The sequence below is a fragment of the Phocoena sinus genome, chromosome 3, assembly GCF_008692025.1.
Source record: "Phocoena sinus isolate mPhoSin1 chromosome 3, mPhoSin1.pri, whole genome shotgun sequence".
Lineage (NCBI taxonomy): Eukaryota > Metazoa > Chordata > Mammalia > Artiodactyla > Phocoenidae > Phocoena > Phocoena sinus.
The window spans coordinates 10,757,706-10,773,904 of record NC_045765.1 but is presented as its reverse complement, the minus strand read 5'-3'; the positions used below and the strand labels follow the sequence as shown (position 1 = coordinate 10,773,904).

The following is a 16,199-nucleotide window of genomic DNA, read 5'->3' as shown; positions in this document are numbered from 1 at the left end:
AAACCAATGCTAAACAAAACCAATCTGTAACAAAACTATTGAGAGTCATATAGAATCATGCCAGAAAATGAAAGCATACAGCTTTATCATCCTCCAACCCCACTTATTCAATATTTATAGGACAAACATTTATTGAGGCACTAGTATATACCGGTCACTGTATAAGGAGAAAGGAATGTGGGAATGATAGAACGTAAGTCACATCCTGGCTTCTACCAACAGTGTACTGTAGCTTCTAATTTTAGCTGTAATTTACTTTTCCAAATTATGGAAAAATCTGCTTCCCTGAACAAGGTATTATTTTATTATATTTATTTATTTTGGAGGTATTTATTTATTTACTTATTTTTTACTGAAGTATAGTTGACTTACGTTACATTAGTTTCAGGTGTACACCATAGTAATTCAATATTTGTATAGCTTATACTCCAAACAAAGTTATTATAAAATATTGACTATATTCCCTGTGCTGTACATTACATCCTTGTAACTTATTTATTTTATACCTAGTAGTTTGTACCTTTTAAGCGCCTTCACCTATTTAGCCTCTCCCCCAGCCCTCTCCCTCTGGCAACCACTAGTTTGTTCTCTGTATCTGTGAGAGATTTCTTTTCTGTTTGTTTGCTTGTTTCATTTTTTAGTTTTCACGTATCAGTGAAAACATAACGCTATTTGTCTTTTTCTATCTGACTTATTTCCTGAGCAAGGTATCATTTTAAATTACCGAGGAATTTGATTTAGAGATACATTCAGAGATCTTACCCTTTAGAATGAGATACTTCTTGAAAAAGCTTCCCTGAGAGCGGCAATGATTCTAATACCTCAACAAAAGATGAAATCAAATCCCCTTAATTATTCTCATTTCTAGAAGGATTGTTTTAGCTGACAAATCCAGTCACCTCCTGGAGACAGACCTAGGAAAAGAAAAAAAATTAGAAGCCACGTTTCCAACCCTGAGGAAATCAAATCTTGATGGAAAACCTAGAAATTCACAGAGGATGCCAAGCTCCAGAAAGGAATGCAGCCCAGGAGACAGATGCCCTGGCATTTTAAAATAAGCTTCTTTGTAAAAGTAAAACTGCGGAGAATCAAACTGTTGTGGGTACCATCAGTCATCTGTAGAGTCATTCTAAAAGCAAACCTACAAACAATGAAACAAAAACAGCTAAGTAAATGGGGGTTGAGAATACGTACTGATACCCAAATTCAACCATAGAAATTATTAGTTATTTTAGCAAAAGGAAGCCTTGGATCAGGAGGCAGTTTTGGCAACAGGAAACGAGGATAATTATTTAATACAACACAAGAAAAACTCTGCAGGACTTGAATGAAATGCAACCTTTAAACGGAATAAATTTAAGTCTGTGAAAATCTCATTATGATGTCCTTGTTTCCTAATTTGCCCATGGATTGGTCACAATCAACACTATTGTTAAATTTCTTACTCACAACCACAGAGAGATGAAAATCTCTCTCCTGAGCAAAAGGTGAAATGGCTTCTCACTGCCTGCTCCAAAAAACTCAAACCACTTAGCAAGGCATTCGAGGTTCTTCACCAGAGTCCTGCTGACCTTCTCCCTCCTCCAGACTTGGGGAAGTCCTACTCCTCTGTCTAGTCCAAGACTCTAATGGGTTGGCCTGTCCTAGCCTGGATTTCTTACTCCCTCCTTTCTTCCGTTTAAAGCATTTACCACGCCTGGCCCGGGCATGATGAAGGCCTCAACTTACTCATTTCAGAAATTCCAGGCCAGCACCATACTTGGCACACTAACTGAGCAAAGATTTGTTGAACTGAACTGAAGGAAAGGTAGAGGCTAGAGATGTGACACTAGTAGAGTAGAAACGAAGAGTTTGAAAGCAGAGCTCTGACGTCTCTAGACTTAAGTGGGGCAAGTGGAGAATCAAAAACTAGGGTGAGAACTGCTAGGTTCCACAGCCAAAGAAGGGAGCAGAAGCCAGAGGCACACAGGGCTCGGCTGGGGGCCCCTCTTTTTGGTCTCGGTTCTAGGGCCGAGCCCACACGGGGCACTCATCCACTCTAGGAATGAAGGGAAAATATTAAGGGGTTTAATAGTGCATCATGACAAGAGAAACAATCAAAAGGGATTTTGGGCTTCCCTGGTGGCACAGTGGTTGAGAGTCCGCCTGCCGATGTACGGGACACGGGTTCGTGCCCCGGTCCGGGAAGATCCCACATGCTGCGGAGCAGCTGGGCCCATGAGCCATGGCCGCTGAGTCTGCGTGTCTGGAGCCTGTGCTCCACAATGGGAGAGGCCACAAGAGTGAGAGGCCGTGTATAGCAAAAAAACAAGGGATCTTGCTGTGATCCTAGATAGCTTCAGGAAATTGTTTTAAAACCAACAAAACCGGGACTTCCCTGGTGGCGCAGTGGTTAAGAATCTGCCTGCCAATGCAGGGGAGATGGGTTCGATCGCTGGTCTGGGAAGATCCCACATGCTTCGGAGCAACTAAGCCTGTGAGCCACAACTGCTGAGCCCGCGTGCCACAACTACTGAAGCCCACGTGCCTAAAGCCTGTGCTACGCAAGAGAAGCCACTGCAATGAGAAGACCGCGCACCGCAATGAAGAGTAGTCCCTGCTCAATGCAACTAGAGAAAGCCCGCATGCAGTAATGAAGACCCAATGCAGCAAAAAGTAAAGTAAAATAAAATAAAATAAAATCCAACTCTTAGGAAAAGCACACCAAGGACAGCAAGACTTTCCTTTGGCACTAGACAAAGCCAAGCTAAGCATGTTAACCCAGGAGCAGAGCTAAAACCTGCAAGCAGTCTAAGAACACAGACTGCCAGGCACCAAGTTCACTGGTATCTACAGAACCTCCTTAAGGGCGATGAAAAAGAAAATCTCAGCTCTGAAATTTTACTTCCCGGCTTTGGACTAATAGATCCTCTCATGCTAATGCTATCTGGCTTTAGGAAAATTCCAAACCATAAATTCCTCTTCTGACCCCTTGCATTCTTTGATGGGCGTGCTGAAAGCTCAATGCTTTCTGACATGCATTAATGTACATACTTCTAGAAGTCTGTGTTTCCATATTTAGTATCCCAAAGGTACCAAGACGAGGGGAACACCATTCACTTGACAGTACATGCCTTGCCATTTGAGTAAGCTTTAAGGATAGTCAAACTTATGTCATCATCTCCTTTTAATATTAGGAATTTAATCCATATTCCAGGTAAAGTCTGCAGGAATACTGGAGGAATGAAGAAAGTCATGCAAATTTTGACTAGTAGAAAATACCTAACAAGTCATATATGTAAAAATCAAATTTAAAAAAGTTCAGAGAAATCTTTTCTTCCTAAGGAAAGCTATGGAGGCCCTAATTACAGTATCTGTTATGTTGCCCAAAGGCCAACCTCTAAATATACTCTTTTTAGTTTCAGGTTCACCAACGCATATGCCATATAGCTTACTCTTAACACATGTATAATAGTGACCATTCTCCATCATATTTTTATTCGTTATATGTAAAGTTTTTTTGCCCTAAAAACCTTATTACCATTCCCCAATGATCATTTTCTATTACACTCAAGTTCTACAAACTAACGCAAAGTTGAGCTATGGTTTAATAGACCATGTAAAGGAAATATAGAAACAACCCTGGGACTTCTAAAACTTGACTTCCTTAGACTGAAAATGTAAACAGATCCTGAAACAACAAGGTCCCATGGCCCCAGATCAAATGTTTCATCTAGAGAAAAAAAAATCAACTGTTTTCTGATTTTTATTTGTTCATTTCTAATTTTCTTTCTATATTAAGTAGACAAAACAATGCTAATATGTGACCCTTGTGATTAATTTAAAATCCCTTATGCCCACAAACACAACTTAGGCTCAAAAATAATTTCCATTTGTCAGATTAACCATCTACTAGGTAAAATGATTCATGAAAATTGAAATAAATGACACGCTGTCATCTCCACTCTTGAGAGTCTGACCTCTCCAAGCGTGGTCTGAGATCAGCGGTATTGGCACCCTTGGGAGGTGGTTAGAAATGTGGACTCTTGGGCCCCACTGAGACCTGCTACATCAGAACCTGTGCAATAACATTTCTGCAGAGATCTGCTGCAGGCCCAGCTAAGAGAAGCATTGCTCTAGAACACTGCTGTCCAGAATTTTCTGCAATGATGGAAATGTTCTCTACCTGCATTAAGATGGTAGTCACATGGCTACTGAGCACTTGAGAGGTAGCTAGTGTGACTGAGGAACGAAATGTCTGATTTAATTTTATTTTTTAAAACATTTATTTATTTATTTATTTATTTAGGCTGTGTCTTAGTTTGACCCGTCTTAGCTGCGGCATGCGGGATCTTCATTGCGGCATGCAGGATCTTTAGTTGTGGAAAGCAGACTTCTTAGTTGCACCATGCATGCAGGATCTAGTTCCCCGACCAGGGACTGAACCCGGGCCCCCTGCATTGGGAGTGCAGAGTCTTACCCACTGGACCACCAGGGAAGTCCCTGAATGTTTAATTTAATTAATTAATTAATTTGTGGTTGCGTTGGGTCTTTGTTGCTGCACGCGGGCTTTCTCTAGTTGTGGTGAACAGGGGCTGCTCTTCGTTTTGGTGAGCGGGCTTCTCACTGCTGTGACTTCTTTCTCTTTTTTTTTTTTGCGGTACGCGGGCCTCTCACTGTTGTGGCTTATCCCATTGTGGAGCATAGGCTCCGGACACGCAGGCTCAGCGGCCATGGCTGACGGGTCCAGCCACTCCGCGGCATGCGGGATCCTCCCGGGCCGGGGCACGAACCCGCATCCCCCACATCGGCAGGCGGACTCCCAACCACTGCGCCACCAGGGAAGCCTGCTGTGACTTCTTTAGCTGCGGAGCACGGGCTCTAGGCGCGTGGGCTTCAGTAGTTGTAGCACGTGGGCTCAGTAGTTGAGGCAAGTGGCCCTAGAGAGCACGGGCTTCAGTAGCGGTGCGTGGGCTCAGTTATTGCGGCACGCAGGCTCTAGGGCATGTGGGCTTCAGTAGTTGTGGCTCGCGGGCTCTAGAGCGCAGGCTCAGTAGTTGTGGTGTACAGTCTTAGCTGCTCCGCAGCATGTGGGATGTTCCTGGACCAGGGATCAAACCCGTGTCCTCTGCATTGGCAGGCGGATTCTTAACCACTGCACCACCAAGGAAGTCCCCTGAATGTTTATTTTAATTCATTTTAATTTACAGAGACACATGGCAAGTGGCTACCTCATTGGACAGTGTAGGTCTCCAGAGCATCTTCATGCCCTTGCAAGCAAAAGGTCAAGAACTGACCACAACAGCTAAATCTGCCAATCTGGCAGCACAACCCACCTGTCGTTCCAACATGCAGAATGACTTGAAGGGCTAGTCCTCTTCAGCTGCCTCTTCCAGAACATCAGGTCTGGAGCCCAGGTCTCCAGGACGACACTGTTGACCATTCTGCTTCCTTTTTTTTTTTTTTTGCAGTACGCGGGCCTCTCGCTGTTGTGGCCTCTCCCACTGCGGAGCGCAGGCTCCAGACGTGCAGGCTCAGTGGCCATGGCTCACGGGCCTAGCCGCTCACAAGGCATGTGGGATCTTCCTGGACCGGGGCACGAACCCGTGTCCCCTGCATTGGCAGGCGGACTCTCAACCACTGCGCCACCAGGGAAGCCCTCTGCTTCCTTTTAAAATCAGGTTTCCAAAACTCACCCCTCAGCCTTCCCAGCTCTAGAGTTTTCACACTAACTTGTTAGGAATCTCACGACTAGACAAAAAAGTGAGTCCACCACTGATGAGGGGCAGCTTCCAGGCCCCAGGACACCTGAGGCCTGAGGATTCTCAAAGGTGTGGTACACAAGCACACTGTCGGGGAGGCATGGTTAGGAGGGGACCCAGAGATTGCACCAGATTTTCAAAGGGGCCGATGATTCAAACACTGGTTAACAACTCTGGGAGGGGGGAAGAACTTTGGAACCTGAGAGTCCTGACAGAGGAGCCCTCAACCTTAGTCTGATAACCTTATAAACCCTTCATAAAGGTATTCAAAAGAAGCAAAGGAAACAAATCTACATAAACTTCAACATGTTGTCAAATTTATTATTATAAAAACTAAGGCTACACATGATAGAGTGACATACTCAGAAAATCCTTGGCAAACAAGAGAAAATTTCCTGCCTTCCCGGTCCCATATAAGAAATGAATGAGAATGTGAGCAGTGGAAGATCCAACTCAGAAAACACAAAAACTGTCCCTCTCTAGGAAAAGCTCAGGGTGTCACCAAAGAAGTTGAGAAGATCATTCAAGAAGACTAGTTACCTATCACACAGGAAATTTCCAGCTGACGTGGGCTGAATTTCAACCAAGACAGTGCATTCCAAACTCTCCAGTGTCCCTCTACTATCTGTGTAGCCAGAAGGAAGAACAATACACAGTTCACTATTTGAAGACTATTCAGCTATAATAACAAAATGAATTACACCCAAGTATGTGGAGCTGCCTTCCTAATAACGTAGAAAGGCGTAAGAAAGAATCCAGTAGGTGTGCTTCCCTTCTTTAAGCACACGGTGACAAAGCAGGTTGAGAAGGCCTCAAATCTGAGATGAAAAATTCTTTTCTTGCAAGCCAGTTGAGCTAAATTGACTCCAGGGGCTCTTAAGGGGTCGGCAGCGCACAGAGATGAAACCGTTCTCTCTTGTTTCAGAGAGAGGGCAGGGTCAGAAAGACCTCACCAGTTGAAGTGAAGCCAAAGGCCAGGGAAGCCAAAGGCCTCACCCAGTTGGCTGATCAGGAAAGACACAATCTGCTTCCCTGCCCAAGCTGATAATCTACCAGGCAGCAAGGCTTACTATGAGGAAAAGACCCACCCAGGCTGTGTTTTCTCCAGAGTGGAGTAAGTGGCCCACCCACTTGAGGACTGAAGACTGGTGTCTGGACTTGGGTGACTTTTAGGGCCTTGAATTTATCTAAAGGCTACGCAAGGAGTGGGGCAGATGTGAAGCTTCCAAAGTCTCAAAATAAAAGCTCCAGGGATCTTTCTACCTCAGGAAGAAACCAGGAATCAGCTACCTAACAGCTACGTTGTAAGGCAAGTGTAATGACCCCCTGTTCAGTTTCTTAGCCTTAAAAGAAAAACGACTCTCTTTGAGAACAGCAAGAAGAGGTGACTGACTGCATTCCATTCTAAGCCTACCTAGGGGAGTCTAGAATCTCAAGAGATTGTTACAAGAAAAAAGTAGCAGCCTTGGGGCAGTGCAGGGTGACACACGCCTGAGGAAGGCCACATCTGAGTAGAGTTCGCTCCTTAAGCAGCTCCTGGCCTAGAACAGAAGGAACACAGGTAGCTCCACGTGCACCCAAAGCACTGCTTCTGTGGTTCCTGGGTGTGAAGAGCCCGTTTTCCCCCTTCCCTAGCTCCTACCAATCCTTCCAGAATCTAAGTGCCACAAAACTTTACTGAACGCTAGGTGCCAGGCATTGTGCACAGCCCTGGGAATACAAAGGAAAGTACAACAATGCCCTTGCTCTCGCACTGGCTTAGCGGAGAAGGCATCACAGAAGGGCACCCTCTCCCGGCCCAGCTCTTTTGTGCCAGGAATTACCTCTACTCAGCACACTCCTATCATGATGACTGTTTATGAGTTAAGTTTCCCACACACCTTCCTTCTGAATGAGCTCTGAAAGGGCAGAGAACATCTTAGCCATCTTGGTTTCTGTAGCACCTAGCACAATGCTCCAGTGGTGTGCGGTGGGGTTATGTGTGTGTGACACTCTTAACTTCCCAGATAGAGGCCATGAAAACTGTGCAAAGAGTCGACATTCCACAAGAAGCAAAGGCAAGAAAGTTTGAAGAATAAATGCCTGCCATATCCACCTTTTACTTGCCTCCTCCTTTCCTGGGGCTGCTGTTCACCTGGCTTTGTAACCCCTCCTCACTAGAAGGTTCTAGGCACTGCACAGTCCACACCACTACACCCTGGTCCCATCCACAGGGACCATCCTTTACCCCCAAACAAGTCCCATTCAACAAGACCTCATCCTCCAAAAGGATGTCATTCTGTGCTTTGCTACCTTCTAACAATTCAGGCAGGCCCCAAACACAATGGGCTGCCTTGTGAAGCACATTTTACCAATCCTGGCTCACTGACAAGTGGTGGGTGGAGGTTAAGTGGGACAGGTGGTCTTAAAACCACTGTGATTTTCCCACTGCAACTGAAATAAAATCCAAACTCTTTCCTGAGACTTGGCCCCATGTGATCCTGGTTCCAGACTCTCTCTGCTGTACTGGGGACTTTCAGTTCCTGGCTCTGCATTCTTCCTGCCCTTTCCCACCTTCGGGCCTCTAAAGGTGCTATGCCCTCTCCTGGCTTCCCACAGCTTGCCATCTCTTTACTTACAGCTTTTAGCTCAACTTATACTTAGTTTTGCTACTTACTTTCTCTCCCTCAAACCATGAGCTTGAGATCAGTGACTATGTCAGCACCCAGCTCCATGCCCCGCACATAGTGTCTAATAAATATTCGCCAAATTAATAAAAAAGGGGGTCCTCTGTCCCCCTCCAGCTCCCCCACTAACCTTTTTCCTGGATGCTTCCCGAATCAAATCACACCATCTCTTCATTCCCGAGTCCCATTTCCCACAACTCATTCTCCATTACCTGCCCCCAGAACTTCCCATCCTCATACATACCACTGATCCATTTAGTTGTCCATCCTTCACAAATCCCGTGTGCACCCATCTCTCAGCCCTTACACCCCCCCAACACTCCTCTTCCCCCTTACATCCATAAACCCTGAAACCACCTTTCACCATAAACCTCTCCATCCACAAACTCCCCTTAAACCCATCCCTCTCACCCCAAGATGAGCTCCTAAAACCCAGCACCCACAGCTTAGCGCCATAAGCCCCCTTTCAATCCGTTCCATTTTAACCCTAAACATCCCTTCGGCCTCAGAACCCCCTTTCAGTCCTCCTCAAACCCCCCGCCCCCGATCTGCCCTCTCCCTCTCCGCCCAGACTCACCACCCCATCTCTCACCCTGCACCCTCCTCACCCCTCACGCCCCCAGCCGCCCCGGCCCTGGCCCCTCGGCCCGCCCCCTTCACTGAAGCGACTTTGGGTGGCCCCCGCCGAGTCCGCGCCAGCACCTGGCCTGCGCCTCGTCCAGGCTCTGGTCGGTGATGGCCATGATCTGCAGGACGTCGTCCGTGTCGGAGCCCGGTGGGGGCCGGGGCGGTGAGCGGCGCGGGTCAGCGGGGCGGCAGCACAGGGTGTCCATGAGCGGCGAGGCCTGGCGGGCGCTCAACCAAGGAGCAGCAGAGCCTGGAGAGCTCGCGCGGACGTCGTAGCCAACCGCCGCAGTCTGTGAGCGCACCACGCGCGCCCCCGGGCCCCGCCCCCCTCCGCCTACGGCCAACCGCCGCCAGCCAGGGGACCGCGCCCCGCCCAGGGACACGCCCTACTATCTCCATCAGCCAACCGCCGCCGCGCGGGCCGCCGTGCCTCGCCCACAGGCAGGCCCCTAAAAGCCCCTCCTATCTGCCTAGGACTCTATTGGGGGTTGCTGAGGCAATGGCGCTTTCTACCCCTTCCCTCCTCCAGCCGGAGAGGGCAAGGCCGGCTTTGCTCTGCTTCAGAAACCCCATCTCCCACATCTCCACCTCCCTCAACCATTCCTACTCTGAGACACTTTACACCGCACACGTACTTAGAGCGCTCCCTTCTCAGAGAGCCCGCACATCTCTTCAAGAGTCCCCACTCCTCAGGCACCTCACTTCTCAGAGCCAATCCCCCCCCAGCCCCCACTCTTCCTCATAGTCTCCCATGTCTCAGAGAATCCCACTCCTCAGGGACCTACACATCTCAGTCTTAACTTCTCAGAGCACTGCACTCTTCCTCCAAGCCACCCCTTGCTTCTCAGACCCTCCCTAGCCTCTCAGAACCCCATCAACACCCCTACCCCCATTCATCTCCAGAAGCCCGGAGCCCCAGACCCCTGGTCCCCTCAGCCTCAGTACCAGCAGGTGGGTCACTTGGGCTCCCGGCCTCCCAGTTCCCCCTCCCCCCACCTCTAATATTCCATAGGGGGTACAGGTACGTGTGGTGATGGTGGTTGGAAGGTCAAAACAGTGATTTTCTCAGTTGCAGAAATCACTTCTATTCACCTTTCAAGGTCCAGCTTAAGAGTGACCTTGCTTTATTCATTCTTTTGCTCTACAGCATTCCGCTAGCACATGAAGGATGCTTTCTGAGGACCTACCCTGTGATGCACCCCCAAATCAGAGCGAATCTTCACAGGCCTTTGTTTCTGGCTGCTAGGACTCCTGGCATCAGAGGGTTCTTGTGCGAGAGAAAAGGATTTATTCTCAGACATAAATCACTTCTCCAGTCATGGGACCTCCTAGAGCCTGTTTGCAATGGGGACAGACCCCAGACGAGGCTCATAAAGGGACCTCAACCTCCTGGGAACCCTTCAGGACAGGGCCCATCTTCTTCGCATTGCTGCTGGAGAGGAAATGCAAACACCAACTGGTCTGATTAGATTCGGGCACTCCAAAGGGAATGGAAATGAACGACGTAGGCTAATGTAAGAACAACCTGGAAAGCTCCTTGATGAAGGAAACCTGACACTTGGCCCCAGTAACAGGAAGTACTAGAACATGTGGGGACCATGGAGAGCTGGTACCCTGTACAAAAGGTCAGCCACTAGTGCAGCACCACACAGGAGGTCTGAAAAGTAGTGGGTAACTTTGGCATCCTTCAGAGAACAGTAGTGGGGGGATGGGTTGAGAGCTTCAGGGACCATCTGAGACAAAAACCTTAAGTCACCTGGTGGAGAGGAGAGACCTACAGAGAGGGAAAAACTGATGGGACAAGATCCCAAAGGAGACCAGAAGAGTGTGGGTTAGAACCTGGAAGATGCTGATGCAAGAGCAGCCAGCTCAGAGCAGGTGAAACAGAGCTCCCTTTGGAGACCATCAGGGGTTCCCACCCCATAGGAATGGCTGGCTGCCTTGGCACCCAAAGTGATACTTTTGTCCAAAAGGCCTAGAGCTCCCTGGAGACAAGGACTATGTCCCCATCCACGTGGCTGGGTGCTGGCCTAGGTCATCACTTCTGAGATTCAGGCCCCAGGCTCAAGGAGCCACACTGCCTACCTTGGACCCTGGAGAAGTACCTGGCACCCCAGTTTGTTCTTGCCTCCTCACAGAGCTGTTGTAGGGCAGGGAGAATTTTCCCAAAGGGAAACTCAGCCCCAGTTAATGTAGAAGGATCTACACATTTTTGGTTCTTTGGCAATGCATGCTTTAGTAGTTTAAGAATTCAGCCTCTGATGGGAGGCCTGGGTTCAAAATCTGGCTAGGTGTGTAAGCAGAGAGAATCCAGATCCTGGTTTACGCCGTGTCTAGCACAGTGCCTCTATGTATCTGAGAGGGGACTCATCATGGGTCTGGCACATCTGAGACCACAGGGTGAAGTGGGGAAAGCCAGGCTGAGCTTGTGACCAACTCCGGACTTTGCGGAAATCTGAAGTCCTTTCCTCAGGGGTCTCTCTAGTCCCTCGATGTATCTCTGTGCCCTTTTGAAACTATGTTACCATGGGCCAAATTTCGATCTCTCTGAGCCACTGTCCTCACATGAAAATATATATAATACCTATGCCACAAGATGCAGGTGGTGATTAAATAATGCACCTAAAACGCTTATCAGTGTGCCAGGCACATCAGAGAAGCTTGAGAAATGGCAACTCTAAAATCCTGCATTCTGGTCCATGGACCTCACTACCCCAAGCCCACAGGTGTGCACGTAGGTGATGGAGTGGGCAGTGGGATGGACACACCTGACTATTAACAATCTGGACTCAGGCAAGGGGGCAGGCAGGTGACAGAAGCCTCACACAGGCCACAGACTACTCTGGGCTCCAGAGAATGGAGACAGAGAGGCAGGTGGCAAGATGAAGGCAGGGAAAGAGGTGGAGGAGACAGAGGCAAAAGGGAACAACAAGAGAGACAGAGCAACAGCCATGCAGAGACCAAAGGGGAATGGGAACAGGGCCCAGGAGATGCCACGTTGAAGGATCCCAGCTCAGCCTGAGCTGAGGTGGACAATTCTGGGACATAGGGACAGACAGATAAGCTGACAACAGAAAAGGCTTTGGAGACCTCGGAGCGGAAAGGTTTACTCTTTATAGACCCCCTCCTTGTAGACCCCCTTAATTCTTGTGAGGATAGGCAAGACCACTGGAGGCTGCCAGAGGCCATAAACCTTTCCCAGCTCACGCTCAGCACTCCTCAGTCTGTGGCCCTAAACAATCAGCCTCAGGCAGATGAGGCGCCCATGGTCCATCCTTGTTACCCTGTTGCACTGGGCAGCGTGGCCTGAGGGGGCCCTAATCTCTCCCACCTTTATTACCCACGCCACCGTGGACGAGGAAGCCAGTCCACAGGGCTTGCCAGGCATGTGCAGTAAAAACAGAAAAGTGTCCGTTAAAAAGCCCTGCAACCTGAGATGACTGAAGAGCCAGATTCCTGCACCCCGTTCAACTCTCTCCCAGGTGCTTAGATGACCCCAACCTACAGGCCCTGAGATGGGCACAGTTGTCTCCCTGGGTAGGGCTGGCAGTGGTTTCATGCCAAGCCAGACTGAGGGTCTGCCTTTAAGTCTGGCCCGCAGATTGGGTAGAGCCGGGCGCACCCACAAGTGGCCAGGGGCAGAGCTCTGGCATTTGCTGTACCCTGCTGAAGTCCAAGGTTAGCTAAAGGGTGGAGTCCATCAGGGAATGGCCATTCTCAGGAAGCATGATGCGAGTGCTACGGCCTGTCTGGGTAGAGGGTGTGTAGCGAACAGACTTGTGGGTGGACCGGCGAAGGCACAGACAGCAGAGGAGGTGGCGGAAGGTGCGGCGCATCTCAGCATCTCGGCATGAGTACACCACGGCGTTGACCAGCGAGTTGGCCTCGGCTAAAAGTAGGAAATATTTCTCCACAGCCAGGACGTTGCAGGACTTGCAGCCCAGACCATCCAGAAGCAGCACCACCTGGCCCGGTGTCCAGCAGACCACAAACGCCCCTGCGGGATGGAGCCTGATGTGAGCAGGGCCAGCTGTTGCAATGGCTCAGAACTGGAGGAGTCTCCAGAGCTTGGGCGACAGCTGTGCAGTTTGTAGGGAAGAGCTGCCTGTCTTGCTGCCTTTGCAGCATGATGGGGCAGAACTGCTAAGAGGGGAAACCTTTCTCTGATTGTCTGCCAGAGGAAAGCCCTTCCTAACTGGTACACGGTGGACAGGACCCTGGACATTTCTACATAGAGATTTGTTCTTTGGGGGAAAGGTCACTGTGGGACCGACCGATTACTCGGTGGTGGAAAAGGAATGATTAGGAAGAGTTGCTCTTTGTTTCTTGGGGGTGGTGTGTGCACCTCCCCTGCTCAGACCATTCTACATTCAACCGCCAGACCTCATTACTCCTGGCTAAGAACTCTTAAGGGCTTCCCATGGGACTCAGAACAAAATATGACTCCTGTCTGTGCCTTTTGAGGCTGTGCTGACCTTCTCTTCCTGCGGACCAGTCACGTGGGCCTTCTCCCCTCTTTGGAGACACTGGGCTGGTCCTGTTTGGGGCTGTCACCTTCTGTTCCCTCTGCCTGGAACTCTTGCCTTGCCTCTGCTCAGGTGGCACCTCCTTGGAGAACATTCCCCACCCAGATCATCCCCTCCCATCATGCTCTATCAGTCTCGCAGGAGTTGGGAAGTAGGGTGCCACTCACCCAGGATGATGACAACAGTCTTGACCAGGCTGAGCGTGGTTTCACGGTAGTGGGGGTGGCAGCTGACATGCTCTGCCATGCGCTGCACCCGCCGCCTCACATAGAAGAAAATGCGAGTGTAGACAGCCACCATGAGCAGGAAGACGAGCAGGCTGGACAGGGCCCAGACGGCCAGGTAGGAGCGGCTGAGCAGGGGGGCCATGCGCGAGCAGCGGTCCAGGGCGCAGAGGCAGTGCCAGGAGTGGGCGGGCAGCAGCCCCAGGCCCAGCGCGGCCACCCACACGCCCACGATGAGCATGATGACCCGGCCTCGGGGCAGGCGGCTGTGCAGCTGCACGGCCATCACACTGCGATGCCGCTCCACGGCGATGGCCAGGAGTGTGGCCACGGACGCCGTGAGGCTCGTGTCCAACAGGCCCTGCCGCAAGAACCAGCCCTGAAGTGAGAGCCGGGCTGTGCGCGGGCCTGTGTGGAACATGAGGAAGAGGTAGGCTACACCGGCAAAGAGGTCAGCTGCGGCCAGGTTGCCAAGCAGGTAGTAAATGGGCTGGTGGAAGCGACGGTTGGAGGCGATGGCCGCGATGACCAGCAGGTTGGTCAGCAGCACCAGCACGCTGACAGTCAGCCCCAGTGCCACCACAACCACATCTTTGGGCCGCCAGTGGGAGCTGAGCTCCTTGCCGCTGTTGTTGTAGAAGAAGCCGATGGTTTCATTGTAGTAGCACTGGCCCATGGTGACCATCTGGGGGCACAGAGGGAAAGGTCAGTACAGAAGGTCCTTGTTGGAAGGACAGAGAAGGGAGCAGCAGCCAGAGGGAGGATTAGGACAGGAAGGGCAAGGGTCTCAAACTCAGATGCATGAGGGCAAAGTGGTAGTGGTAGGGGCCAGGGTGACCTGGAAAAGCAAGTCTGTGAGTTCGGGGGTGGGGTGGGGAAGTTGTTGCTTAATTACTAATAAGACTCTTAGAAGGGTATCTCCCAAATCAAACGACTGGGTGGTTTTGTTTTTAACCTAAAGAATCAAAACAAAACTCATTTGCCCACGCGGTGCCAACCTGTGACCAATCTGTGTGTGTGTGTGTGTGTGTGTGTGTGTGTGGCGGGGGGGTCGGTTAGGGCAGGACAAAGGGGTGTGGGCTGTGAAAGCAGGCAAGGGAGGGTCAGTTTGGTGTTGGGGTCAGTGCAGGGAGCGGAGCCCAGGGGGCGTGTGTGCGCAGGGTGGGGCCACTGCTAGGACCTTGCAGGAGGTCGGTGCTGGGACATGGAAGTGACTCGGGCAATCAGATTGGGGGCAGTGAGGCAGCCCCACAAGTTGGGCGGCGGGCTCTGGGCGCGAGCGCTCCCGAAGCAGGCGGTGGATCGGGCCGTTTCGAGTGGGACAAAAGGGGCGGTCAGGAAGGCGGCAGCAGGCCGGGCCTCTGGGGGCCCCCAGGCTAGGGGAGGAAGAGGAGGAGGTAGGAGAGGAGGGGGCGGCGCCCGGGCCCCGCAGCACGTGCCGCGCCCTCCCCAGGCCCCGCGCCCACCCTCCCCCGTCCTCGCCGGTCTCACCTGAGCCGCCCGTCACGCCGCAGACAGGGTGGCCTCGCGCCCGAGACCCATGACCGGGCGACGAGGGCTGGAGCAGAAGAGCGTCTGGGTGCGCCTGGCGGGAGCGGCCAAGAGAGGACTGGAGGCGGGGTCCCGCCGCCCCGCCCCCGCCGCAGCGCCCCGCCCCGCCCGGTCCCCACCACCTGGAGGAGCCTCTCTTCCGCTGCCGCGGCGGGGACAGGGTCGCCCGGAACCGTAGCTCCCCTCTTTCCTCTCCGCCTCGCGTCTCCTCGGTCGCCCCTCTCCACTTCCGGCGCGGGACCCCCACCCCGAGTCCCCGCACACCTCACGCGCCCGCAGTTTTGGGCCTTCGCGGGGCTGAGTCACTCGCTGCCCGAGATTTCCCGCCGTGACCTGGCGCCGCCCGGGCCCACCTCCGGGTGGTCTCAGGGTCTGCGCCCCTGCCCCGGCCCCACCCCGCCCGCTCCCTCGTGTCCAATCCGTAGCCAGTTCTAAGCCACGCCCTGATCCGACCCGGCTCCCACCGCCGCGACCCCAGCCCCTCCTTGGCTTCGCCGGCTTAGAGCTACCGCGCGACGCAGCCTCCCTTGACCCGCAGACCTCTCTGGCCCCAGCTGACTCTCCGGCCGCACTCAGGTTTCTCGAAATCCAGGCCCCGGCAGCGCTGTTCCCTGCCCGGCCCACGCCTGTGGCGGCCCTGGACTCCCACGGCCCAGAGCACACAGCCCCATTGTCTCGGTTATCTGCACTTAGTTATGTTTGTTTGATTGTGCAGGACCGAATCGCACGCTGAGCTCCGGGAGGGCCGGCCCGGTGTGACTCAGCCAGGTGCCCAGGCCCAGCCTCTACTGCATGTAGGTGCTCGGGGTGTTCTGAGATGAAAGAAAGGGGGCTTTGGTTTCCCTGGTCGGTAAAATGGGGCGA

General features: G+C 51.6%; 2 protein-coding genes across 3 annotated transcripts in view; both read right to left on the bottom strand.

The window, feature by feature from the left end:
* PBX4 (PBX homeobox 4) overlaps positions 1 to 9,433 on the bottom strand; it is a 36,630-nt gene extending 27,197 nt beyond the window's left edge. Inside the window, 2 exon segments of the mRNA XM_032625618.1 lie at positions 9,110 to 9,262; positions 9,373 to 9,433. Coding sequence (XP_032481509.1) covers positions 9,110 to 9,262; positions 9,373 to 9,433 — 214 coding nt within the window.
* A 708-nt stretch (positions 9,434 to 10,141) lies between these two features.
* Positions 10,142 to 15,374, bottom strand: LPAR2 (lysophosphatidic acid receptor 2). 2 transcript variants are annotated; one of them, XM_032625094.1, is made up of 3 exons: positions 15,276 to 15,374; positions 13,728 to 14,469; positions 10,142 to 13,031 (listed from the first exon to the last, which is right to left on the bottom strand). In XM_032625094.1, exons 2-3 carry the CDS (start codon positions 14,467 to 14,469, stop codon positions 12,718 to 12,720), a joined length of 1,056 nt encoding a protein of 351 aa, XP_032480985.1. In that variant the 5' UTR covers positions 15,276 to 15,374; the 3' UTR covers positions 10,142 to 12,717. The 2 variants fall into 2 exon arrangements, with proteins under 2 accessions (XP_032480985.1, XP_032480986.1); XM_032625095.1 differs by lacking the exon at positions 15,276 to 15,374 and having other exon boundaries at positions 13,728 to 14,471.
* Between the last annotated feature and the right edge of the window lie 825 nt (positions 15,375 to 16,199).